Source organism: Schistocerca americana, chromosome 1 (genome assembly GCF_021461395.2).
Source record: "Schistocerca americana isolate TAMUIC-IGC-003095 chromosome 1, iqSchAmer2.1, whole genome shotgun sequence".
Classification (NCBI taxonomy): Eukaryota; Metazoa; Arthropoda; class Insecta; order Orthoptera; family Acrididae; genus Schistocerca; species Schistocerca americana.
This window is the reverse complement of record NC_060119.1, coordinates 435,800,931-435,827,272: the sequence shown is the minus strand read 5'-3', so window position 1 is coordinate 435,827,272 and position 26,342 is coordinate 435,800,931. Positions and strand designations below refer to the sequence as shown.

Here is a 26,342-nt window from a genome sequence, read left to right as displayed (position 1 = left end):
AAGAGTGTAGGAGACAAGAATAGGGAGGAGGTGATAAGACAGGGGAGGTGAAAACTGTAGTGCGGAGGGTGTGGGAGCAGTGTGTTACTGTAGGTTGAGACTGGGATAATTTCGGGAGCAGAGAATGTCTTGTAAGGATAACTTCCATCTGCGCAGTTAAGGAATGTTGGTGGTCGAAGTAGGATCTTCATGGCGAGGGGTGGAGCAGCCATTGAAATCAAGCATGTTGCTTTTGGCCACAGTTTGATGGTGGATGTCCAGCCTGGTGGACAGCTGGTTGCTAGTAATGCCAGTATAAATAGTTGACCAGTGATTTCAGCAACTATCTGACTGCTCCAACTATAAACTCTGCCATAGTGATCCCATCCCAGAATTCCAAAATAACATCAAATACCTGCTTAAAACATTAGGCCCTTCCCAGAATGTCTCCCTGGTCTGTATTTCTCTCCATATCCCTGTCATTCTCCACTACTAACATTTACATGCTCCCCAAACTCCACAAACCCAACAATCCTGGATGTCGCTTTGTAGCTGGTTATTGTGCCACCACTGAAAGAATTTGTCATCATTGTCCAACACCTCCAACCATTTTCTCAAAATCTAGTCTCCCACGTCAAAGATACCAACCCCTTCCTTCACCAGCTCTTAGCCATCCCCACCACTTTACCTCCTGGATCACGGTTGATGCCACTTACCTATACACCAACAATCTTCACACCCGTGGTCTTTCCACTATTGAACACTACCTTTCCCATCATCCATCTGACTCTAAACCCACTACCTCATTCCTCATACACGTTACTAACTTCATTCTAACATAAATTGCTTCTCCTTTGAAGGCTATGTATACAGACAAATCCGCAGCACAGCCATGGGCACCTGCGTGGCACCCTCCTATGCCAACCTGTTTATGGGCCATCTAGAGGAAACCTTCCTAGCCTCTGAAAACCGCATACCCCTGGTGTGGTTCAGATTCACTGATATCGTCTTCATAATCTGGGTACAGGGACAAGACACCCAATCGTCATTCCTTCACAACCTCAACACCTTCCCTCCCATCTGCTCCACATGGTCCTCCTCAACATTGATCACGTATCATCATGCCCTGAAATGAGGGGCATTGTACCTAAGGTCCTTCCCACTTCTCCTAAAGTGGAGTTTTGTTGCCTTCCCAACCTTCACAACATCCTAGTCTGTCCCTATGCTACTCTCAAACCCAACCCCTTTGCTACAAGTATCATATCCCTGTGGAAGATCCACATGAGACCTGCACAATCCACCAGCTCAGCACTTTCTATTCCACTCCTGTCACAGCTTATCCTACCCTGTCAGAGGCTGGACCACCTGTGAAAGCAGGCTTGTCATACACCACCTTTGCTGCAACCAGGATCAACAGCCATTGCTAAACTGTGACCAAGAGCATGGTAGAGCACCCTGTGGCACAACATGCAGCCGAATATAATATGCTTGATTTCAGTGGCCTGCTTCACGATCTGGGCCTTCTGGATCCTCCCCTCCTCCACCAGTTTTTCTGATCTGTGTAGATGAGAGTTATACCAACACATTCCCCACTGCTGAAATTATCCTGTTTTCAACCTACCTTAACCTACTTCCATCACACCTTCCACCCAATAGTTTTCACCCCCTCTGTCCTATCACTTCCTACCTATTCACTTCCCCTCACCATTGTTGTGTGCCACCTTCTGCCAACGTATCCGCCGTCTCTCCCATTCCCTGTTCATCTGTTTCCAATCTCCCCACCCCCTTTGTGCCCCACAGTCTCCTGATGCTGCACCTGGAAGTGTTGTCATGCCACCATCTAGTCTCTGCAAGCTCCACCAGAAAGCGTTCCCCCCCCCCCCCCCCCCCCCCCCCTTGAGTCTGGGGGTTAGAATAGGCCCAAGGTATCCCTGCCTGTCGTAAGAGGTGACTAAATGAAGTCACACACTTTTCGGCCCTATAAGTTCAGGTTCCATTTTATGGTTTGACCTGCCACTTTCCAAATTCTACAGAAGTGCGGGTCATATGGGGAAGGACACGTGGTGCACGAGTTATCTATAGTGCCCTTAGATTCCATCTTATGAACCTCTTGTCACGGCTTTGCATCTCCACCTGCAGTTCAACTATTTGGGCGAGGACACTTTCCGGGGTATGTCATTTTCTTCCATTGTCTCCCCCCCCCCCCTCCCCCCCAAATGATTATTGGATTTCTCTGCACTCAATATCCAGCACGGTAGCCAGTTCATTGTGGTGGTGCCGTCATGGACCCATTTGGTGGTAGCCCCCTCACACTGCAGGGATCGCACTACTGATGCCTGAGCTGTAAACTCCCCACATTTGCCAAGGAGTAGATGCCTGCCTTCCTGGGGCATCAGGACTCCCAGCAACGGCCATCATGCCAGGTGGCCTTTGCTGTGGCTGGGTGGCACCCGTGGGGAGAACCCCTGATCGGATCAGTGCGGATGATCTGCAATGAAGTGGACTAATTCATCTCTTGCTGGTGACCGTACGGCATCAGCAGTCTCTAAGAAGGGCAAGATCAAGTACAATGCTGACAGATATGACCCTAAATCATTTCCCTCCCTCGCTGCACCATGGGAGGAACTTAGGGCTACAGAAGGAAGAGTGTCATATTCGCCTCTGTATTTAGTCTGTAGCAGAATGGACGGTGGCTCCTTTCTCCCTATGAAGCCTCAGTTTTTTGTTGAACATCTTGAGGATACATTTGGGGAAGTGACAGTGTTGTCCAAGATGAGAAGCAGTGCAGTCTTGATTCAGACAGCATCCCCAGCTCAATCCCGGGCTTTAATCACTTGTGACCAGCTGGATGATATTCCTGTTCCCATCACCCCCATAAAAGCGTCAACATGTCCAAGGGATTATTTTCTATCGCGACCTCTTTTTGCAGTCTGACGACGAGCTCCGTGCCAATCTAGAACAGCGGGGTGTTCATTTCATCTGGCGTGTTTACAGGGGACCCCAAGACAAAAGGGTTGCTACCGGTGCCTTCATCTTGACCTTTGAGGGTGATTCATTGCCTGAAAAGGTCATGGTGATGGTTTACCGCTGTGATTTAAACCGTACTTCCTTCCCCCTATGCTGTGCTTTAAGTGCTGGAAATTTTGGGCACATGCCTTTCCACTGCACATCCAATGCTACACATCGAGACTGTGGACGCCCACTGCATCCAGATACTACCTGTGCGCCTCCTCCCACTTGTATCAACTGTGGAGACCAGGACTTCACCTGCTCACCAGACTGCACGGTACTCCAAAAGGAGTGGAAAATCAAGGAGTACAAGACCCTGGACCGATGACTTACCAAGAGGCTAAATGTAAATTTGAACTATTACAACCATTCGTTTGACATCCACATATGCTGCAACGACAGAGAAGCAACAGTCTCCTCTGGCTCCTCTCGTGTGGAAGGGGTCCCTTGGGACCCTCTCTCCCAAGGTCTCCACTAATGCCACGGCGGACACTCGCCAGTAGCTAAAGGAGCCAAAAGTTGCTGGATGAAGAGAAAGGACTCTCTAGTGGCCCCAACACCACCACTCCCTACCAATTCTGCACCTGCGGATGAGGTGAAGGTCTCAGCATCCCCTGAGGACCTGGATCTCTGAAAGGGTTCCTTGGGTCACTCCCTCTGCAGGTTTCTGCTAGTGGAAAAGATGACAGCCGCCAGTGGCTGAAGTGCCCAAAAGCAGCTGTTTGTAGGGCTTTACACTCATCCCTTAGTCCAGGAGACTTAATTAGTGAAGTCCTTCCAGCCAGGGAAACCCAAGGAGCAGTGACAGAAATCCAAAAAGAAGATCCCCCAACACAAAGGGAACTGCAGTGTCACCCATGCCACCACTACGTACAAGCTCTGCGTCTGTGGATGAGGTTGAGATTCTGGGGTCCACAGAGGACCTAGATCTTGCTGGAGCCTCAGATATAGACGGCTCAGGCAATAAGTCAGTGGCAGCAGGTAACCCTGAGGTGTAAACTGCCTCATTGAGTGTTACATGCCTTCCCAGTCTCACGATGACATCATCCTCCAGTGAAATTGTGGCAGTTTTTTCCACTGCCTGGCTGAGCTACAGCAACTGTTAAGCTTTAGACTTGGTTCCTGCATTGCCCTCCAGGAAACTTGGTTCTCAGCAATGCGGACCTCTGCCCTCTGCATCTATAAGGAATATTAGAGGAACTGTAGTGACTATGATCGAGTGTCAGGTGGAGTTTGCATTTATGTCCTGAACTCAGTCTGTAGTGACCACTGTGCTCCTTCAAACCCCTCTTGAAGCTGAGGCTGTCAGAATAAGGATGACACAGAAATAACCGTCTGCTATGTATATCTTCCTCCAGTTGGTGAAGTACCCCTGACTGCATTATTAGCTGCACTGATTGATCAACTCCCTAAAGTTTTCCTACTTGTGGGAGATTTTAACACCCATAACCCCTTGTGGTGGGCACCATGCTTACTGGCCAAGGCAGAGATGTCGAAACTTTACTGTCTCAATTTGACCTCTGCCTCTTAAATACTAGGGCCGCCACATATTTCAGTGTGGCTCATGGTAGTACTCGGCTATTGATTTATCAATTTGCAGCCCAGGACTTCTCCCATCTATCCACTGGAGAGCACATAACGACCTGTGTGGTAGTGTCCACATCCACCATCTTCCTGTCACTGCCCCGGTGTTAGGCCCATGGATGCCTGCCCCGATGGGCTTTAAACAAGGTGGACTGGGAAACTTTCACCTCTGCTGTCACCATTGAATCCCCTTCCCCCCCCCCCCCCCCCCCCCTACACGGGAACATTGATGTTATGGTTGAGCAGGTGACTACAACAATCCTTTCTGCAGCAAAAATGCGATCTCTCACTCCTTAGGATGCCCCTGGTGAAAGACAGTCCCTTGGTGGTCGCTGAAGCAATTGAGGTGTGTCGGCAAGCTCTACAGCGGCATAAGTGGCTAGCTTCCCTGGACCACCTCATAGCCTTTAAACGGCTCCGTGCCCGCGTTTGAGCAGGAGTGTAGGGAGAGATGCGTCTCGATCCTTGGTTGCCATACGTCCCTTCCTAAGTCTGGGCAAAGAACAAACTTCTTTTCGGGTACCAGACCCCAACAGGTGTTCCTGGTGTTAACACAAATCTACCGAAGCAAACGCGATTGGTGAGCACTTTGCTCGAGCCTCTGCATCGCAGAATTACCCCCCAGCCTTTTGCACTCTCAAAAGGCGGCTGGAAGTGAAAGTCATCTCGTTCACAACATGCCACAGTGAATCCTATAATGCCCCATTTATAGAGTGGGAGCTCCTCAGTGCACTTGCACACTGCTGCCACACTGCTCCTGGGCCAGTTCAGATCCACAATCAGGTGATAAAACATCTCTCATCTGACTATAAGCAACATCTCCTCATCATCTTCAACCTGATCTGGCAATGTGGTACCTTTCCATTGCCATGGTGGGAGAGCACCATCATTCCAGTGCTCAAAGCCAGAAAAAACCTGCTTGATGTGGATAGCTAACAGCCCATCAGCCTCACCAACGTTCTTTGTAAGCTGCTCGAACGTATGGTGTGTTGGCGGTTGGGTTGGGTCATGGAGTCATGTGGCCTACTGGCTCCATGTCATGGCGGCATCTGCCAGGGTCGTTCTACCACTGATAATCTTGTGCCCCTCGAGTCCATCTGAACAGCCTTTTCCAGACGCAATACCTGGTTGCCACCTTTTTTGATTTCCTAAAAGGTTATGACATGACCTGATGACATCGTATGCTTGCCACATTGTACAAATGGGGTCTCTGGGGCCCGCTCCCGATTTTTAGCCAAAATTCCTATTGCTCCGTACTTACCCTGTCCCAAGTCAGTGCCTCCCATAGTTCCCCCCGTATCCAGGAGAATGGGGTCCTGCAGCGCTCTGTACTGAGTGTATCTCTATTTTTAGTGGTCATTAACAATCTAGCAGCAGCTGTTGGGCCGTCGGTCTCACCTTCTCTGTATGCAGATGACTTCTGCATTTCTTACTGCTCCTCCAGAACTGGTGTTGCAGAGCGGTGCCTACAGAGAGCCAGCCACAAAGCGCAGTCATGGGCTCTAGCCCATGGCTTCCAATGTCCAGCCGTGAAGTTGTGTGTCATGCACTTCTGTCGGCATTGTACTATTCATTCGGAATGCTAACTTATGACGATCCACTCATGGTAGGGGAGATATATCAATTCTTAGAACTGGTTTTTGATGCTGGATTGATGTGGCTTTTTCATCTTCATCAGCTTAAGTAGAAGTGCTTACAGCACCTCAATGCCCTCCGCTACCTGAGCAACACCAACTGGGGTGCAGATTGCTCTACGCTGCTACAGCTCTATAGAGCCTTGTTCAATCCTGCCTTGAGTATGGGAGTCTGGTTTATGGTTCGGCGGCACCCTCAGCGTTGAGTTTACTCGATACAGTGCACTACTGTGGCTTTCTTCTGAAACAGGATCTTTTACGACGAGTCTGGTGACCAGTGTCCTGGTTGAGGGCGGAGTCCCTCCATTGAAGGTTACGTCTGCACAACTGCTCACCAGTTACGTTGCACACATTCATAGTTCTGAGCATCCGAATTACCTCTCCTTTTCCCACCCCTAGTGTTTCATCTCCCGCATTGGAGGCCCAGGTTGGGGCTTCCAATAGCAGTTCGTGTCTGATCCTCTTTCGGAACTGGAGTCCTTGCCTTTACCACCTATACTTGAGGTCCATTCACGTACACCTCCACGGTGTACACCTAGGCCGCGACTTTGCCTGGACCTTTCACATGGCCCTAAGGACTCAGTTAACCCCACTGCTCTCTGCTGTCACTTCTTCTCAATTCTTGACATGTACCGAGGCCATGAAGTGGTTTACACTGATGGCTCGATAGCTGTCGATCGCGTCGGCTTTGCGTATGTCCGTGGAGGACATATTGAACAGCATTCCTTGCCAGATGGCTGCAGTGTTCTCACTGCCGAGCCAGTGGCTATATCTCATGCTCTTAAGCACATCCGTTCATGCCCTGGGGAGTCGTTTCTTCTACTGGTAGAGCACTTGCCCGTGAAAAGCAAAGGTTCCGAGTTTGAGTCTTGGTCTGGCACACAGTTTTAATATGCCAGGAAGTTTCAGTAGAAAGTCAGTCTCTCGTATGACAATTGCATTTGCATCGTGTAACATAGCGATGCCTTAAAGATATGAAGATATAAAGATATGAAGTTACTACACAATTTAAACAGTGTCTCTGTTTTCCACAAATTTGTGTTGGTTGGCTTAAGGCCTTTTCAACAATTGAATTACTTTAACTGCTCTCTTCCGCAAGTGCCTTGTTTCTAATCTCAGTCCTGTATTGCAAATATTGATGAGACTGGTCTGTAGTAGGTGTGTTTGAGAATGAAAGGAGCTATTGCAATTGTGAGGTGTTTTAATAAGTAATCATTACATATAATTATTTCACAGATGAAGTTCATATGCTCTTTCCATACAAGCGTTCATCCATCACAATGCTTAGAAGTTTAAGTTTATTGAATGTTTCAGCAGCAGGCAGTGATTGAGCATTTATGTTCACTTGAGGTTGATTTTAATGTAAGAAAAACATCATCATTGTTGTGTTATGCTTATGTAGTGTTGGTTCATTCAAAATAAGATATTATGTGATTAGATTTAAGCTATTTTTATTGTTTTTCACTTCTAATAAAGGATATATCATCAGTTTAGTTCACCAACTTCAAGTTGCTTGTGCTGTGTAATATTATTAATGTAACCAAGAAGAAAAATGACCCAAGAATGCTTCCACGTGGGACTACATAACGGAATCTTGGATATTGATTTTAATATTGGGATCTTACTTTCATTCTTGCAGTTCAGCACATTGTCTTGTAACATGGAGATCAGAATTTAGGAAATCTGTTATTAGCCCTCTTATACCATATAGGTTCCTAATTTGCATATGAGAGCTTAATGATCACAATATTGAAAGCCCTGGACAAGGCCCAGTGACTTAGTTTTATTTATTTAGTCTATTCAATACTCTAAGGAAAAAGTTTCTGTTGTTTGTTACTGTGAATTGTTATTTTTGGAATTCATGCTGCGAGATATTCAGCGGCTTTTATTAACAGAAGAGAGATTCCATTTGGCCAAGATTCAGTCTTTCAAGTAAATTGTCAAATGTTGAGTTCAATAAAATTGTCGCATATCTCTTTCGGCAGTGATTGTTGATTTTTTTTTCACACATTGATTGTATCTCATTGATTTTTCAGAAGTTCGAGAAAAGTCTTCTAACTACCAGAAGTGACTGTTAAATAATTGTTAATGTGATAGGGTCAGCAGCTGTGATAAATTTTTTGAAAGATTTCTTAAAGCCTTCAGCTGCCATTCTCTTTATTTCCTGCACAATTGTACAATTTCGGCCGTAGGCCATTCTCGAGTGTCCAAAGTGGATACATTAGTGACACTTGTCTTTTTGATGTGGGAACAAGTCGTATCTGTAGATACACTAGGCGCATTGTAATTTACTTTAGGGATCATTTTTTAGTAGCAGATTATGTCAGTATATCGTTACTCCTACGACATCATGTTATGGTAATAAAATAAATCCGAGGTGTTCGTGCTATTTTAGGAGCACATCACTTTCGAGCAGTTGTTGCAAAGCTCTTATGTATAACGTACTTAACACTAGGAAGATTATAATTATTTTACAGAAATTACATAACTTGCGTATGCTTTTGTTCTTAGTTTAATTCAATTATCATTCGTCATTGGTGTAAATATGACTGTATGTAATTTCTTTAAAATAACTTGTAAATTTTGTTTTGTTACTGTAGGAGCCCGTCATTTCTGAATAGTTGGTACAAAGATTTTATATATCGCATCTGCCACAGTACTCTGATGAAACAGTACTTAGAACTATGAGAGACGAGTTAAAACTGCTTTATGGTTGCATAAGAGTGTAGTGATAATTTTACATTCTATGCTTCTGTAATGCTTTGCCGTAGAATTGGTATGAAGTTGTCTAGGAATTTCCCCATTTCACAGGTCTTTTTGCTCATTTAAATCTCTGTCTGGCTGATCTTTTAGATGTATGTAAATTTCAATTTCTTCCATTACATTCATGATTTTTCCTTTCTGTTACTTATGTAATATTTAAAGAGATCCATCTATATTAGATATTTTGTGGTCGGTGTCTTTTAAGTGTGCAACAAATGTGGATGGGTTATTGTTGTTTGTTCTTTAAATCGTGTACTAACTATTCTTCCTATTTGCCCAATATAAAATTTTGGGCATCCTTCACAGTTAATTTTGTAGATTCCTGATTGCGAAAACAGTTCTGATTTCCATGGTATGTATGCCAACAATAATTGTAGATTGTTAGTGGTTCTGTAACTGGTGTATAATTTTGTATCCTTGAAACAGCGAGTAATTTTGTCATAAATAATACCTAGATATGGCCATACAAGAACTCTATTTTTCCGTGGCTAATTTTTGTCTCTAGTTAAAGTTATTTCATCTATGAGACTGGCATGTGTTTGATTGGTTTTCGTTTTGAATGATGTGTGTACTAACTTTTTAGGATAACCATTGCTTATAGCTGTATTTTGGAGAAGATGTTCAGTTTTTAGTTCGTTTTATATAAGATCTTTGCAACAACTGCTCAAAAGTAATATGCCTCTAAAATAGTGCGAACACCTCGGATTTACACTACTGGCATTAAAATTGCTACACTACGAAGATGACGTGCTACAGATGTGAAATTTAACCGACAGGAAGAAGATGCTGTGATATGCAAATGATTAGCTTTTCAGAGCATTCACCCAAGGTTGGTGCCAGTGGTGACACCTACAGTGTGCTGACATGAGGAAAGTTTCCAATCGATTTCTCATACACAAACAGCAGTTGACCAGTGTTGCCTGGTGAAACGTTGTTGTGATGCCTCGTGTAAGGAGGAGAAATGCGTACCGTCACGTTTTCGACTTTGATAAAGGTCGGATTGTAGGCTATCGCGATTGCGGTTTATCATATCGCGACATTGCTGCTCGCGTTGGTAGAGATCCAAAGACTGTTAGCAGAATATGGAATCGATGGGTTCAGGAGGGTAATACGGAACACCGTGCTGGATCCCAACGGCCTCGTATCGCTAGCAGTCGAGATGACGGGCATCTTATCGGTGTGGCTGTAATGGATCGTGCAGCATGTCTCGATCTCTGAGTCAGCAGATAGGGGCGTTTGCAAGACGACAACCATCTGCACAGACAGTTCGACTACGTTTGCAGCAGCATGGACTATCAGCTTGGAGACCATGGCTGCGGTTACCCTTGACGCTGCAACACAGACAGGAGCGCCTGCGATGATGTACTCAACGACGAACCTGGGTGCACGAATGGCAAAACATCATTTTTTCGGATGAATCCAGGTTCTGTTTACAGCATCATGATGGTCGCATCCGTGTTTGGTGACATCGCGGTGAACGCACATTGGAAGCGTGTATTCATCATTGGCATACTGGCGTATCACCCGACATGATGTTTTCGGGTGCCATTGGTTACACGTCTTGATCACCTCTTGTTCGCATTGACGGCACTTTGAACATTGGACGTTACGTTTCAGATATGTTACGACCGTGGCTCTACCCTTCATTCGATACCTGCGAAAACCTACATTTCAGCAGGATAATGCACGACCGCATGTTGCAGGTCCTGTACGGGCCTTTCTGGATACAGAAAATGTTCCACTGCAGCTCTGGCCAGCACATTCTCCAGATCTCTCACCAACTGAAAATATCTGGTCAATGATGGCCAAGCAACTGGCTCGTCACAATATGCCAGTCACTACTCTTGATGAACTGTGATATCGTGTTGAAGTTGCCTGGGCAGCTGTACCTGTACGTACCATCCAAGCTCTGACTCAATGCCCAGGCATATCAAGGCCATTATTACGGCCAGAGGTGGTTGTTCTGGGTACTGTTTTCTCAGGATCTATGCACCCAAATTGCGTGAAAATGTAATCACATGTCAGTTCTAGTATAATGTATTTGTCCAATGAATACCTGTTTATCATCTGCATTTCTTCTTGGTGTAGCAATTTTAATGGCCAGTAGTGTATTTTATGAGCATAACATAATGTCATAGGAGCAACAACATATATGACATAATCTTGTATTAAAAAATCATCAATTAAGTAAGTTATAAGGCACTTAGTGTATCTACAGATATTAGTTGTTTCTACATCAAAAACACAAATGTCAGTAATGTATCCAATGTATGATAATTCCGTTTTTGATACTTGAAAATGGCCTAGGGCCAAAATTGTACAATTGTGCAGGAAATAAAGAGAATGGTAGCTGAAGGCTTCAAGAAATCTTTCAAAAAATGATTATTAAATGTTTTATTAATTCATGTCTGCATTAATTAAGTAACCTAAATAATGTGTGTTCCCAGCTGCTTGATGCTTCTATTTTGAGCTTTGAGTTAGTTTCCAAGACCTCACATACTGTTGCATTCCTCAGGAAAAATGAATTACTGATTTTAATTGAGTTTATTGCCATGTGTTGAATTAACCATTTCTTCCCTGTATGCTGCACAAAATTTTTCAAGGAAAGCTTCATGTACTGACTTTGACTTGGTCGCCAACATTTCTGTTCTCTCAGCTCCTCTCTCTCTCTCTCTCTCTCTCTCTCTCTCTCTCTCTCTCATTTTACCAACCTCAATGGATTTGCTTATCTGATCAGGATAAGCAGGGCTTATCTCACCATGCCATGGTTTTCCAGTCATCTAGTGTCTAACCAGTATGTACACGAACCCAGGAGGGATGCTGCAGGTGGTAATGTGCTGTTAGTAAAGGCATTCGTATCACCCATTAATGCCAGATTTCCCCACCGTGTCCTAATGGGTATGTTTGTCTTATGTCCCAGACTGATTTGTGCAGTTATTTCACACGGTGTTACTTGTCTGTTAGCCTGACAACTCTAAGCAAACATGGCTACTTGTCATGGTTGAATGATGGCTGTTGACCACTGCATTGTCTGTGGTGAGAATTAATGCTTGAAATTTGGTATTCTCAGTGCACCTTGGACACTGTGGATCTCAGAACATGAAATTCCCTATCGTTTTCCATGATGGCATGTCCCATCTGTCTAACTCCAGTTACCATTGTGTGTTCAAAGCCTGTTAATTCCTGTTGTGCAGCCGTATTCCTGTTGGAAATGTATTCACATGAATCACCTGAGGGCAAATGACAGCTTTGGCAATGCACCACTCTTTTATAATGTGTGCGCGCAATACTACCGACACCTGTACATGTGCATATCACTATGCCATGGCTTTTGCACCTCAGTGTAAGTGTTGTGTTTTCTCTCCCAGAAATAGATCTAATTGTTCTATTTTGTCAGCAATGTGCGGGATGTTTTGAAACATTATCTTAAATCTTTTGTCTTCTGTGGTGCAGTCAGCAAGTGTTCAGCCTTCATGTGTGTACTGTGAACAGTGTCTTACACTAAAAACGTGACTTCAAGTTCACTGGTAAACAAACTTTATTTGCAGAGAAATTATCAAATAGCATCATAACATTGCCTTCAACATATGTATGAGAAAGACATTGGAGCCAGTAAACTGCCACTTTGTCTGAATTTTAGACTCCAGGAAATACCTTGTCACTTTCAGTATAGTTTCAGCAGATACCATTCCACCGTTGACATCCTCACTCTTATGGAGGTGTCTATAGTAGGCTTGCTTACACAACCATCACTAGCTGCTCTCTCTCTCTCTCTCTCTCTCTCTCTCTCTCTCTCTCTCTCTCTCTGTGTGTGTGTGTGTGTGTGTGTGTGTGTGTGTGTGTGTGTGTGTGTGTGTGTGTAGATCTGTGATACTACTTGGAGACACATCCTTGAATATCTACACGCGTGGGGTTTCTGGGGATGTCTTCATGTTTTTATATGGGTCTCCCACTGTTCACATAATTATGTATCAAATTAGTGGAGTTTCAGATAACTTTGCACAAGAAAACAGCATCTCTCACCACAGTGTTTTAAGTGTAGCTTTGCTTTTAATAATCACAGGTAGTATTACATCTACATTAAGGAGCCCTATCAAATGCTTCAGTTTTGTATTCATCTTGGAACAAGTATGTGCGAGCTGCAGATGATTATCAATAGGCTGAAGGAATGGGTATTGAAACTGATTTTATGTGTACTGTATATTGTACAAAACTTAAATTGGGGGACATCCTTTTAAATTTTAAAGAGTTAGTGATTTTTTGGGGTTTATTTTAATCAGAAGCTTATGTGGCTGCTGCATACAAGGGACTTGAATACCCAATCCCTTACAATCTGTAACATTTTTAAATGTGTTGCACACTGGGTACAGAAAACAGACCAAAATGGTCTGCTCCAGTTTTTTTAGAGCTTTTGTGTGGTCTGTGCTTGTATATGGACACACAGTGTGTGTGTGTGTGTGTGTGTGTGTGTGTTACTAGACAATCATACCTCAAGTATGCGATACATTTCACCATGAAGACATCAACTTGGCCACAGGAGCATTTAGAACAAGCCTCATTCACAATCTATGGTGACCCTGGTGAGCCACTACTTCCCAACAGGTGACAGCTACTCATGGTGCAACAAGCTGTAAAATTATGGGAAAAGGATTTGGAAATGATCAGGGAAGTTCTATTTAAAAGGTTAAATGATTTTTTAAGATTATTCTGGAATATATTGTTGAGTAAAGGCGGTGTTTTGGCTATCCGAACAGGCACCATTGCTAATGAAGAAAAAAAGTGAACAATAAGATTGTGTTATGGATACATAAGTATAATAATTACAAATGTTCCCATGTCCCTTCTTCAAATGATTTATTACACGTCTTCAACGCTGCTGTGACACATTGGTGTTTCCTTCCATTATCACCCAAACATTTATTGTGATGTACTTTCATGGAACAATAAATAAATATTAATACAGCATTTAAAACTGTCTCAAATATTCCCACAAACAATAATACTTGGTATGCACACATTTTTTACATAAGTCGTCATGTGTGTCCTGTGTCTTTCAAATCAGACAGCTACTAATTAATTAGTGTACACTGGGTTGCTTATTAATAAACATCTCTTACCTTGCTATCTTTCATCATTGCAACAGATTTTATTGCCATCTAGTGGCCACAGAGCATGTCTTTTAATCAACTTAAAAATTACTGCCACAAAGCATATACAAGTATTGCGTACAGTATACAATACCGTTGCTCGTGCTCCCGTGGAGTGGCTTTTCAGTAGTTTTCTGCAAGCCATGAGACCATTTGTTATTTGACGAGACCCCCCCCCCCCGCCCTCTCCCTCCCTATCCCTCCCTCTCCCCCTCCCTCTCCCCCTCCCTCTCCCCCTCCCTCTCCCCCTCCCTCTCCCCCTCCCCTCTCCCCCTCCCTCTCCCCCCTCCCCCTCCCCCTCCCCCCTCCCTCTCCCCCCTCCCTCTCCCCCCTCCCTCTCCCCCTCCCTCTCCCCCTCCCTCTCCCCCCTCCCTCTCCCCCCTCCCTCTCCCCCCTCCCTCTCCCCCCTCCCTCTCCCCCCTCCCTCTCTCTCTCTCTCTCTCTCTCTCTCTCTCTCTCTCTCTCTCTCTCTCTCTAGAAATGGATAGGGCAAACACATTACCACCTTGGCTTCTTCAAAATCTCAGAGTAATTTTAATTTGGATAATTTTAGGAAAGAAAGCACTCCAAATGTGATTTTTAGATAAATCTCAAATAATCTTTTAGGTGAGCACCACAATTTTAAGATTGTATACAGGTTGGTCAAAACAGGGAGAATTCCTTGGCTGCTCAATAGTTTTCCTTGATCGTGGCTTCAGGGCCTGCCTGCCTGCCAGGTGTGTGTACAGTGTATCATGCCAAGTTCTATGGCGATGCGGAAGGCCCTGGAACAGACAAAATGAAATTGAGTGGAGTGAAGGGACTGGAACAGATGAAATGAAACTGAAGGAACTCATCTCTCTCATGTCCTGCAGATCATCTAGTGCTCCTTAGGCCACTGAACAAAAGTACCCAGCAGAAAAAGTTTTGCAGAACATACTAGATACTCTTATTTTGCAGCCTTAACATGCAAATGTTGTGATATTCTGCTGGATACATGGGAATGTGGAAATAAAGGGACATGAGCAAACTGACAGAGCAGCCGTGGAGGCCTTTAGAAATGACATTGTTGAACAATATGCCGTATTCCTACATGCCGTGAATGTGCTGTTCAGCCAGAAAATGGTGTATCAGTAGGAGGAAATAGTTACTAGAGGTGAGGGACGACAAGCTGCAGGCTCTTAAGTCCACTGAACATCTGTGGTGTTCTTCCTTTCTGTCACACAAGTGGGACAGAGTCCTCTTGACTCCTTATAGGACATAGCTTGCTTATGCATGACTTTTTACTTTGGCTGGAGGACCTACTTATTTATGATGTCTGTGGCATACCCATCATGGTACATCATATTTTGTTGGAGTGTGCTCTATGTTCCGACAAGAGATGAGCAGTAGACTTATGTGGGGATATGTTCTCAATATTAGCAGATGATGGGATGTATGTCGGCTGCATTTTAAAATTTTATGAATTGTCCAGGGTTCACCCTAATCTCTTAGATTGGAGGTTTTATTGTGTTGCAGAGTGAGTGGCTCATCCCATATTAGTCTGGTGGTCAGCCAATCACAGTTTCTGCTGCACTGCTTTACATCTTTCTATGTGAATTGTTTTAATTTATATTGATACTTCTGGAGCTTTCTTTTAACCACACTACTCTTCTAAAGATTTTTGTAAGGCTATCACAATCTCAGGTGGATGCGCATCCAAAAAAAATATATTGTCATCAGGTTTTAGATTATATTGTACTGATGTGGAATTATAGCAGCAATGTAAAAATATTGCTTCAATATACTTCATTTTAGAAAATTTGTACAACAGAAATAACGTATTTCTATTTGCCACATCATTTGTACCCATTGCACACATGGCAAAAATTACTGCCTTTTAAATCTATATCTTCAGTGTTTTTTGCTCTTGCTCTTGTCTTCACCAAACTTCTTACTTGGGCCTTATTTATGTTATGTAGAGCACTAGCTACCTCTATTTCCTGGCTAAAAGTAAGCAAAAGCATGTTGCACTTATTGGTGTGGCTTTTCTAGTGTAATTATCTTTTCTGTCATGTTCTTTAGAGGGTGAGTTATCGTTATTAATCATTGCTTCCTACAAATTCACAACATTTTGCAGCTGAAAGTTGATTACTGTTGTATTTTTCTTTAGTGGTCTGGTTTGTTTTTCTATCCACATGCTATTCACTTGAGTGTTTCATCTTGACGCAATCATTATCACTTGCTGACGGTACACTGTGCCTATTTTTGTACATTAACTTACTTTCATTTCCTAAGTTTTACACCTGTAGTACTTCCTTTCCTCTACTTGTAATTCTGGTGCTTCCCATTTTGCAATTTGCCTGTTTTGTTATTTGGGACATGTCTTATTTCTGCCACTTAGAATTTTCACACATTTGATGCTTAAAATCGTGTATTGGAACATCCACTTTGAATGCATTAATTTCACTGTTTCAGTTCCCATAGATTCCTCTTTTCACAGCAAAACTTGTCACTTGTATTCTACATCTACATCTTAAGGTAAACATGCGAAAAAAGAATTGCAGTTGAAGTAATATAGTGGGAAAAACATTGAAAGAAAATGATACAGAAAGAAATAAAATTGTGAAAATGAATGTACAACTGTACAGCTCCAACACATTTTTAAACAGAGAATGAAGTAGACTTTACAGTTGTATTGTAATAATATTGGTTTTGTAGATGTAAAATGAAAGGCAAGTAAACTAATGAAAGCCATATAAACTACCTGAGTGGTATTATTATTATTGTTGTTGTTGTTAATTGGCCTTTAGACTGATACTTGGTTTTCGAAGTGTCATGCTCTGTTATGTATTTATTTTTTGGTTTCCAAAGAGCGATTCTGTCTATGTATTTACTCTTTGGATTATGAAGCATCATACCCTGTTATGCATTTAGTCTCTGGAAAATGTGTATGTAATTGACAATCACTAATATTTGTTTAAAACTATTATAAAAGTTGATTCAGAATAGGTTATGTGCTGTTCAAAGCTGTCACAAGGACTTTCAGGAGAACAAGGAAATAGATTATCCATCATGAAATCATTTACTCCCAGTGAAGGAATTGATGAGTACATTATTATTTTAATTAGTTACATAATATAAAAAACCTATGAATTATTTGAAGTTTTGTTATCACAGCAACAGACGACATTCCAAAGCCAGACTGGAAGTACTAAAGTGGAGAAACAAGCAGTGCCTCCCCTTATTGAGTTTCCAGCAGACAAGATTTGGGATGTATATGTTACTAGTGCAGTATCTACAGATGAAGTGTGGGTTCGCCTCATTGGTGAGATGTTTAGTGTAAGTATTGAAATGAGAAACTGACTTTTTTGTGTTGTTGTTTTTTGAGTGATTTCTCACATTGGTATAAAGCTTTTAATTTTTGTATTTATCTATGTATGTTTTTAATGACTGCAGGATCGCTTTGAAAAAATGGCGAGTGAAATGGAAGAGTTCTACAGCCAAAAGAAGATGACTGCTCTGAATCTGAGAGATGGTTCATTTTATGCCATAGAATCTGATGACTGCTGGCACCGTGTAGAACTTCTGGAAGTAAATGGAGATGAGGCATCTGTGTATTACATTGATCATGGTGATGAAGACACAGTACCATGTGATAAGCTTTGCGTGTTGGATACTCAATTTGCAGCTCTACCCCAACAGGTGAAAGTGACTGAAATTTTTGTCTAGTGTTGGAAGGAATGAGATTTACCAATATTTTTGTACAATATTTAGCATGGATGTTGCTGTAGGGTGAAGTAATTCAACTGCTAGTACAAAGTTACGTGTGCAGCAAAGAAGCACATGATATGCAACAAAATTGTCTTCTTAGAAAGTTACAGAATTAGAGAAGGAAAGTCACAATAGGCATAACAAAAATATTCCCACAATTATATCTTTCAGCCATGAAGGCCTTTGTCAACACCACACACACACACACACACACACACACACACACACACTCTCTCTCTCTCTCTCTCTCTCTCTCTCTCTCTCTCATGCAAACCCAACTCACACACAAACTCAACTAGCACTAGCACTAGCGTTAGCACTGAAACCAGTTGCCTGAGACTGCAGAAGTGTGTGCGAGTTGCGTTTGCGTGCACGCGTGTGTGTGTATTTTTGCATCTACTGTTGACAAAACCTTAATGCTGAAAGCTATAATTGAGTGAATCTTTTTGTTGTGCCTATCACGACTCAGCATCTCTGCTATATAGTGAGTAGCAACTTTCTTTCTCTAACATTGTAACATTCCATCCTGGATTTTCCATTTTTTGCTTCTTAGAAAGTTGTTAGGTATGTTTATTAAGATTGTATAAACAGTCAGAAAGAGTTTACTTGTGAATTTTCCAGTACATTGCATTTTTGTTTCAATTATTTTGTTGTGTTACTGAGTATATCTTCAGATGCTTTTTGCACAGACATAATAATAATTGTTGTTGTTGTTGTGGTCTTCAGTCCTGAGACTGGTTTGATGCAGCTCTCCATGCTAATCTATCCTGTGCAAGCTCCTTCATCTCCCAGTACCTACTGCAACCTACATCCTTCTGAATCTGCTTAGTGTATTCATCTCTTGGTCTCCCTCTATGATTTTTTCCCTCCACGCTGCCCTCCAATGCTAAATTTGTGATCAGTTGATGCCTCAGGACATGTCCTACCAGCCGATCCCTTCTTCTAGTCAAGTTGTGCCACAAACTCCTCTTCTCCCCAATTCTATTCAATACCTCCTCATTTATGTGATCTACCTACCTAATCTTCAACATTCTTCTGTAGCACCACATTTCGAAAGCTTCTATTCTCTTCTTGTCCAAACTATTTATTGTCCATGTTTCACTTCCATACATGGCTACACTCCATACAAATACTTTCAGAAACGACTACCTGACACTTAAATCTATACTCGATGTTAACAAATTTCTCTTCTTCAGAAACGCTTTCCTTGCCATTGCCAGTCTACATTTTATATCCTCTCTACTTCGACCATCATCAGTTATTTTGCTCCCCAAACAGCAAAACTCCTTTACTACTTTAAGTGCCTCATTTCCTAACCTAACTCCCTCAGCATCACCCGACTTAATTCTACTACATTCCATTATCCTCGTTTTGCTTTTGTTGATGTTCACCTTATATCCTCCTTTTAAGACACTGTCCATTCCGTTCAACTGCTCTTCCAAGTCCTTTGCTGTCTCTGACAGAATTACAATGTCATCAGCAAACCTCAAAGTTTTTATTTCTTCTCCATGGATTTTAATACCTACTCCGAATTTTTTTGTTTTCTTTACTGCTTGCTCAATATACAGATTGAATAACATCGGGGAGAGGCTACAACCCTGTCTCACTCCCGTCCCAACCACTGCTTCCCTTTCATACCCCTCGACTCTTATAACTACCATCTGCTTTCTGTACAAATTGTAAATAGCCTTTCGCTCCCTGTATTTTACCCCTGCCACCTTCAGAATTTGAAAGAGAGTATTCCAATCAACATTGTCAAAAGCTTTCTCTAAGTCTACAAATGCTAGAAACATTGGTTTGCCTTTCCTTAATCTTTTTTCTAAGATATGTCGTAAGGTTAGTATTGCCTCACGTGTTCCAACATTTCTACGGAAGCTACGGTCCATTTGTCTGTAAATAATTCGTGTTAGTATTTTGCAGCTGTGACTTATTAAACTGATAGTTCGGTAATTTTCACATCTGTCAACACCTGCTTTCTTTGGGATTGGAATTATTATATTCTTTTTGAAATCCGAGGGTATTTCCCCTGTCTCGTACATCTTGCTCACCAGATGGAAGAGTTTTATCAGGACTGGCTCTCCCAAGGCCGTCAGTAGTTCTAATGGAATGTTGTCTACTCCCGGGGCCTTGTTTCGATTCAGGTCTTTCAGTGCTCTGTCAAACTCTTCACGCAGTGTCGTATCTCCCATTTCATCTTCATCTACATCCTCTTCCATTTCCATAATATTGTCCTCAAGTACACTGCCCTTGTATAAACCCTCTATATACTCCTTCCACCTTTCTGCCTTCCCTTCTTTGCTTAGAACTGGGTTGCCATCTGAGCTCTTGATATTCATACAAGTGGTTCTCTTTTCTCCAAAGGTCTCTTTAATTTTCCTGTAGGCAGTATCTATCTTACCCCTAGTGAGATAAGCCTCCACATCCTTACATTTGTCCTCTAGCCATGCCTGCTTAGCCATTTTGCGCTTTCTGTCGATCTCATTTTTGAGACGTTTGTATTCCTTTTTGCCTGCTTCATTTACTGCATTTTTATATTTTCTCCTTTCATCAATTAAATTCAATACTTCTTCTGTTACCCAAGGATTTCTACTAGCCCTCGTCTTTTTATCTACTTGTTCCTCTGCTGCCTTCACTACTTCATCCCTCAGAGCTACCCGTACCCATTCGTCTTCTACTGTATTTCTCTCCCCCATTCCTGTCAATTGTTCCCTTATGCTCTCCCTGAAACTCTGTACAATCTCTGGTTTAGTCAGTTTATCCAGGTCCCATCTCCTTAAATTCCCACCTTTTTGCAATTTCTTCAGTTTTAGTTTACGGTGACATAATAATAATGAAGATATTGAAATGCAGCAGCGTGTCATAAATGATGCTGTGACGTCACACTCTTCAATTTTCAGTGGTTCCATGAATTTCTGTATTTTTTTCATAGCAGACGAGCTGGTTTTGTGGCCCTGAATGTCAGCACCATTGTGTGTATAACCATGAGTGGAAGTAGTAACAGTGAACACTCTAATACTCTCACAGATGGAGGGCTGTCACATGCTACGCATCTGTACACACCACTGAACAAGTGCCCATTTTGAGCAAGAACAGAAACAGGTCGTAGATTGTGTCTTACATTTGCTTCTCTCTACACTTAGCTGGCAGTATCCTTAAGACTACCTCAGTCAGTGGTGTTGCCATTTTCACCAGCTGTGTCTGTTAATTTGTCTGATACTTCAGTCATTGGTTATGACGCTCTTTGTTTGAATCTATGGTGATTTGATTTTCTCATATTTTCTGTTTCCTTGTCTGTCAAAAGTATCTTTGTTCAGTAATCATCACACACTTTTTCGGAATGATACACGATTTTTCTCGTTTTATTATGTCACAACAGTAAAACCTAATGTCACAGCTTCAAAAGCAAACTAATGGTGTGGTATAGAGGTTAGCTTTTTTGGTTAGAGGTCCTGTGTTTGATTTGCAGTCATCAAAGTATGTTTTTGTGGAAGGCATGTGAAATACCCATAAGATCAATGCTAAAAATTCTTCCTAATAAGGGTTACCTCATTACTAAATTCTTAATCGGCATTTTGATTGACTTCATTCAGTTTTCTTCCTATTGATGCTTGATGTGAAAGAACAAGTTATAAGTGGCACAAAAGACAGGCAGTTCAAACTGTGGCTAGTGGTGGAGTTAAGAAAATATTTTAGGCCATTCTGGAGAGAGGAGTGTGAAAGAGGAAATGCTGACATAATCCACAATTGGCATTGGCAGCACAGCTTGCAGTGTTTCGCTTCATTGTGCAGTTGTGATAAAACTACAGCTAGGTTGCAATGGGAAAACAGGACAGTCAACGCGAAGTGTTCTGGACCGAGCAAATACCTTTTCTTGTGCCGCTTACAACTAAGACTCATCTTTATGCGTGGGTTTCTGATGTACAGTATTCAGTAACTTTATTGATTATCAACCTTTTAAATTCAAACACTGAGTCCTGAAGAACAGCATCGGTTATTTCCAGCTAGTGAGCTCTCACTGGCTGGCGACTTGTTACGTCGCCAACAGCCAACGCAGTCACCACACCACACTACTAATGCACATAAGTAGTTTACAGACCTTACCCTATGAAATATTCAAAATTCCTAAAGTTTACAGACCTTACCCTATGAAATATTCAAAATTCCTAAAGTACTGGATTGTAAAGTATAAACAGGCACAGAAGCTATAAATCAAAGTCAGTACGAGAATTTCATTCTCCTCCTCCTAGGCAGCAATTTTACCAGCACTCATAATGTCAACTGTCACAACCGAATCTCAAAGCCATAAACAAAAAGGAAATAAATTTTGAAATTTTACATCATGTTTGTAGACCTATTAGGGGGAAAAAATTGAGTTTGCTACTTGTAATACTGTAGTTTACGTAATTGAAAAGACTCACTTTTGCTAATGATATACGAGGTAGTTGAGCCATTTCCCAACACATTACTGCCTCAAATTATATCTTAAAACACTTAGTTTTGATGGTTCTTTCATTTTATGTTTGCCTCAAAAATAGAAAAAATTTATAGCCTACATTGTGAAATAAAACGAAAACTGCGAAACTCTGTGAAAAGTTCTGGATTACGACGACTTGGATATTAGTTTACCACCTGCAGTCAGTAGCTGTATAGGATGATGACGTCACACTATTGCACTGGATTCTAGCATACAGAGTGATTGACAGCAAGTTTACTTGGCGGCTTGTTCTAAAGAATGGCTGATGTGATCGATGTATAGCAGATGGATTGACCATGGCTTCCACTTAGGTTTAATTTATATTGTTAACATTATACCCACTTCACTACTGCGCATTAATTTTATTTACAGTAGTTCTGCTCATGCTTCTACTAACAGCAGCCAAGGTAGGCTACTCCATTTGCTATATGGGGCACCACAATTAACAGGACGTGTTCAGTGAACAGTTGTTCATCTTTGTTGCAGTCCTCAGAGGTGTTCAATGCGATGTCATGGCAGAGAGATTGTTACAAATGTAACAGATTGCTCTTACAGAAAAACACTGAAATCACATAAGGCTTAACTTTGTCATATTCATTGGTATAAATAAGTACCACTTGCGAAGGTAATCTTGCGTGTATATACGTGCTTTCACAAAACCTGCTGTGTTTAGATTACAGCAAGACATGAGTTGGAAAACATGCACCCACGCATTAAATTCTGATGCCTTTCACCATACTTCACGGTTTTTGGTTTAATTCACCATATTCATCAGTGTTTGCTTTTTTCTGGGCGAGCACAAAGGAAAGGTCTCTCAAAAATGTGTGTTTTGTTGTATAATTTGTGGTCATAACATGTCAGAAAATAGTTTGATTACCTTGTACCCAGATACAAATTTCAATTTTTGTAATGAGTTTGTGCTTCCTGTTACACATCTGTGACTTGAACTAATGAAATTCATTACCAGAAATTATGGTATAACATTGTATTGTACATTTAATTTCCTTCACTTTACAGATTTTATAAAATGTGTTGAAGAGGATTATGAGTTTTAATCATATATGCCAATTACAAATGTTTTTCTTCGATTGTACATTTTCCTCAATTTTGCATTTTTTAAGAGTGGGGGCTTGAAAATGTAAAATAGGGGTTTCACTGTATGTGTAATTTCCTGTGGCTGGCGTACAAAGCTTATAGATTTTTTTGAGTTAGTAGTTGCATAATTAAACATTTTGTTTTGACATACATGAAATTCCTATGAGGCAGAAATTAAATGTTCTGAAATGATTACTGAAATTTCATTACTATATTTGTACATCACTAGCAATGATATTCCATAGTTGTGGCATTTGGCAATGTTAACTAGCTTGAGTTGTCACTGTTAAAATAGAAGCAAAGGAAACTAAATGAAACATGAGTAGAAATGTCAATTCGAAAGCCACATGAATACATTCTTAGCTCCACAGACACCTCTGATCTTATGCAACACAAAAGAATGTTTACCAGTATTTTCTTTCATTAAAACACTGATCTTACAGGCTGGAAAAAAGTGGCAGTGGAATAATACGGGAATTCAATAACAAATTGAAGGTGAAGTGGTTAAACCATACATGAGGATAATTAAGAGCAATATTCTGTAAGTTATTGTTCAGATGTTTCATCAGTCATCCTGAGTGTTAAGGAAACATTTATAGGAGAATGGTGCTGAAAATAATGTTTCATCCATGAGCTGCCTATATATACTGCACAGAAAAAATTAAAGGGTCACTTACGAGGGGAGGGTCGAAAAGTTTGTAGCCTAACAAATAAAGAATGACAGAAAGTTCATAATACCAGTTTATTTTTCAATATAGTAATACCCGTGTACACTAAAACATGGGCACGCTCAGATAACTTCTGCAAACCATTCAAATAAAAGGTCTTCGAATTCAAGTCCAACCAAGCATTCATGCACTGAATCATCATTCTCAAATTGCTGTACTTTGAGGTCTTTTTTTTTAAGTTTGGGAAAGGAAAAAAGTCTGATCGAGCCAAATCGGGAGAACGTGGTGAATGACATAACAATTCGAACCCGCAGTCATGCAGAGTTTCCAGTGTTGCGAGGGCTTTGTACGCTGGTGCGTTGTCCTGGAACTCCACATGCCAATTTTCTGCACCTATTTTTCTCTCTCTCGTCTCTCAAACGGTCTAGGAGGGTGGAATAATACGATGGATTGAGAGTTATGCCCTTTTGCATGTAATCCACCATAATTAGCCTGTCTGTGTTCCAGAAGACTGATTCCATCACCTTACCAGCTGATTTTTGCACTCAGAATTTTTTTGGGGTAAGGGGTGAAGGATGTTTCCAGTGTTGTGACTGTTGTTTTCTCTCAGCATGAAAATGGTGAACCCATCTTTCGTCCATTGTCACATACCTTGCAAGAAAGTTGTCTTTATCTGCTTCAAATTGGCAGCCAACATCTTCACAACACTTGGAGTCTCTGATTTGCATTAAAGTCTTTTGGGACCTGCCAAGATGAAACTTTCCACATTTCCAAAATATCCACAACAATGTCATGAGCATGCCCCTGGGAGATTCCAAATGTGGTTTCAATGTGCTGCAACATTGTTCGATGATAATGCAAAATTGTATCATGACTTGCAGTCACCATTCCTCAGTGGCAACGGTGACAGGCCTTCCACTCGTTGGCACATCTTCCACACTCTTTCTTCTATTTTAAAGTTGAACACTCAGTTTTTCACTGTCCTTCAGTGTATTCCACATGTCCTCCCCAATTTCCTTGGGCGCCATTCCCTTCAAGTGTAAATATTCAATCACATCATGACTCTTGATACTCCCAATATTAACAACCATTTTGCTTACACTATAGTATACAGCGCGACCTAATGGCAAAACTAACGAAGCTGGGGCCATGAAATTTGACTTGCATACCCACAAAGGGTTACCATAAAAGTAGGTGGTGGTGTTTGTGCGAACCATTAGAGTAACTATCTCAGGCAAGAAATTTTGACAGCCTGTCGTATTTGAAGCCTTGTAATTCTACGAGCCCACATGCAGGTGCCAGAGCAACAGCATAATGCCATTAACTCAAGGGTGTAGAAGAGGTTGCTGACCTGTCTGTAGGTGCCTAGAAATCAGTCAAGGATTATCTCTGTAATGGTACATTTTTAAAGTGTTCAGCAAAGTTGTGCCAGTGGCACTGAGGGTGTTGCCGAACTTGGGATCTTAGGGGGCCATTTGCCATTCTATTTATGCATGTGTAATGTTGCACACTCCATCTGTTATCACACCGAAAAAGGACGCAAAATGGGAGGGCTGAAAAAGAGTAAGCACCATTTGTTTCTTCAGATCATGTTCATATTTCATTAAATGATTTTGAATGATCCTTAGGGGTTCCACCCTTTATACCAGAGCAAAATTGCAATTGCACTATGCTCCAAAGGGGTTAGATCACATTCAGTGCAATTGCTATCCCGCTATGTCCTGAGAGAAGGGTTGAATCTTCTGGGATGTGTCAGCAGTGTTAGAGGTTGTCAAGAACATTGTTCTGCTGCATGTTGCACTGTAAACTGTTGTCTTAGACTGTGAAATGTGTATAAATGAATGACTCAGTGGAACAGGTGGTTTCATTGATGCCCTTTACACCACCTCCTGAGGCCTTTTCATGTAGATTCTGGGCAGCAGCGTGTCTGAAACTGTGTGTTTTAAATGCCGGGTGTCACAGCTCTGACCTCCATTGCAGAGGTGCCCGGAGGAGTGGTGAGGTGTGGGTGAATAGGTGGATGTGCAACCTTCCCATTGTGTGCCACATCCATGGATGTGTTCTGCAGGATTGTGAAATTTGGTGCCAGTGTGACATCATTAATCCACCTTGTTTAAACATGTGTTGACATCTTTGGACTGTCGCCAAGCCAAAGTGTGATGTTGCAGGGCACTGTACTTTTGGACCATTATGGGGGAAGGTTGTAGGCATTTTTGGGCCAAATATCACACTTCTGTGTTGTAATGGGGAAAAAAGG

At 41.8% G+C, this 26,342-nt stretch overlaps 1 protein-coding gene across 2 annotated transcripts in view; it reads left to right on the top strand.

Moving 5' to 3' along the window:
• LOC124602664 (tudor domain-containing protein 7A-like) overlaps positions 1 to 26,342 on the top strand; it is a 192,789-nt gene that overhangs the window by 70,430 nt on the left and 96,017 nt on the right. For both annotated transcript variants that reach the window (XM_047136338.1, XM_047136337.1), the window contains exons 10-11: positions 17,255 to 17,416; positions 17,534 to 17,779. In XM_047136338.1, coding sequence (XP_046992294.1) covers positions 17,255 to 17,416; positions 17,534 to 17,779 — 408 coding nt within the window. The remainder of the gene's footprint in view (positions 1 to 17,254; positions 17,417 to 17,533; positions 17,780 to 26,342) is intronic.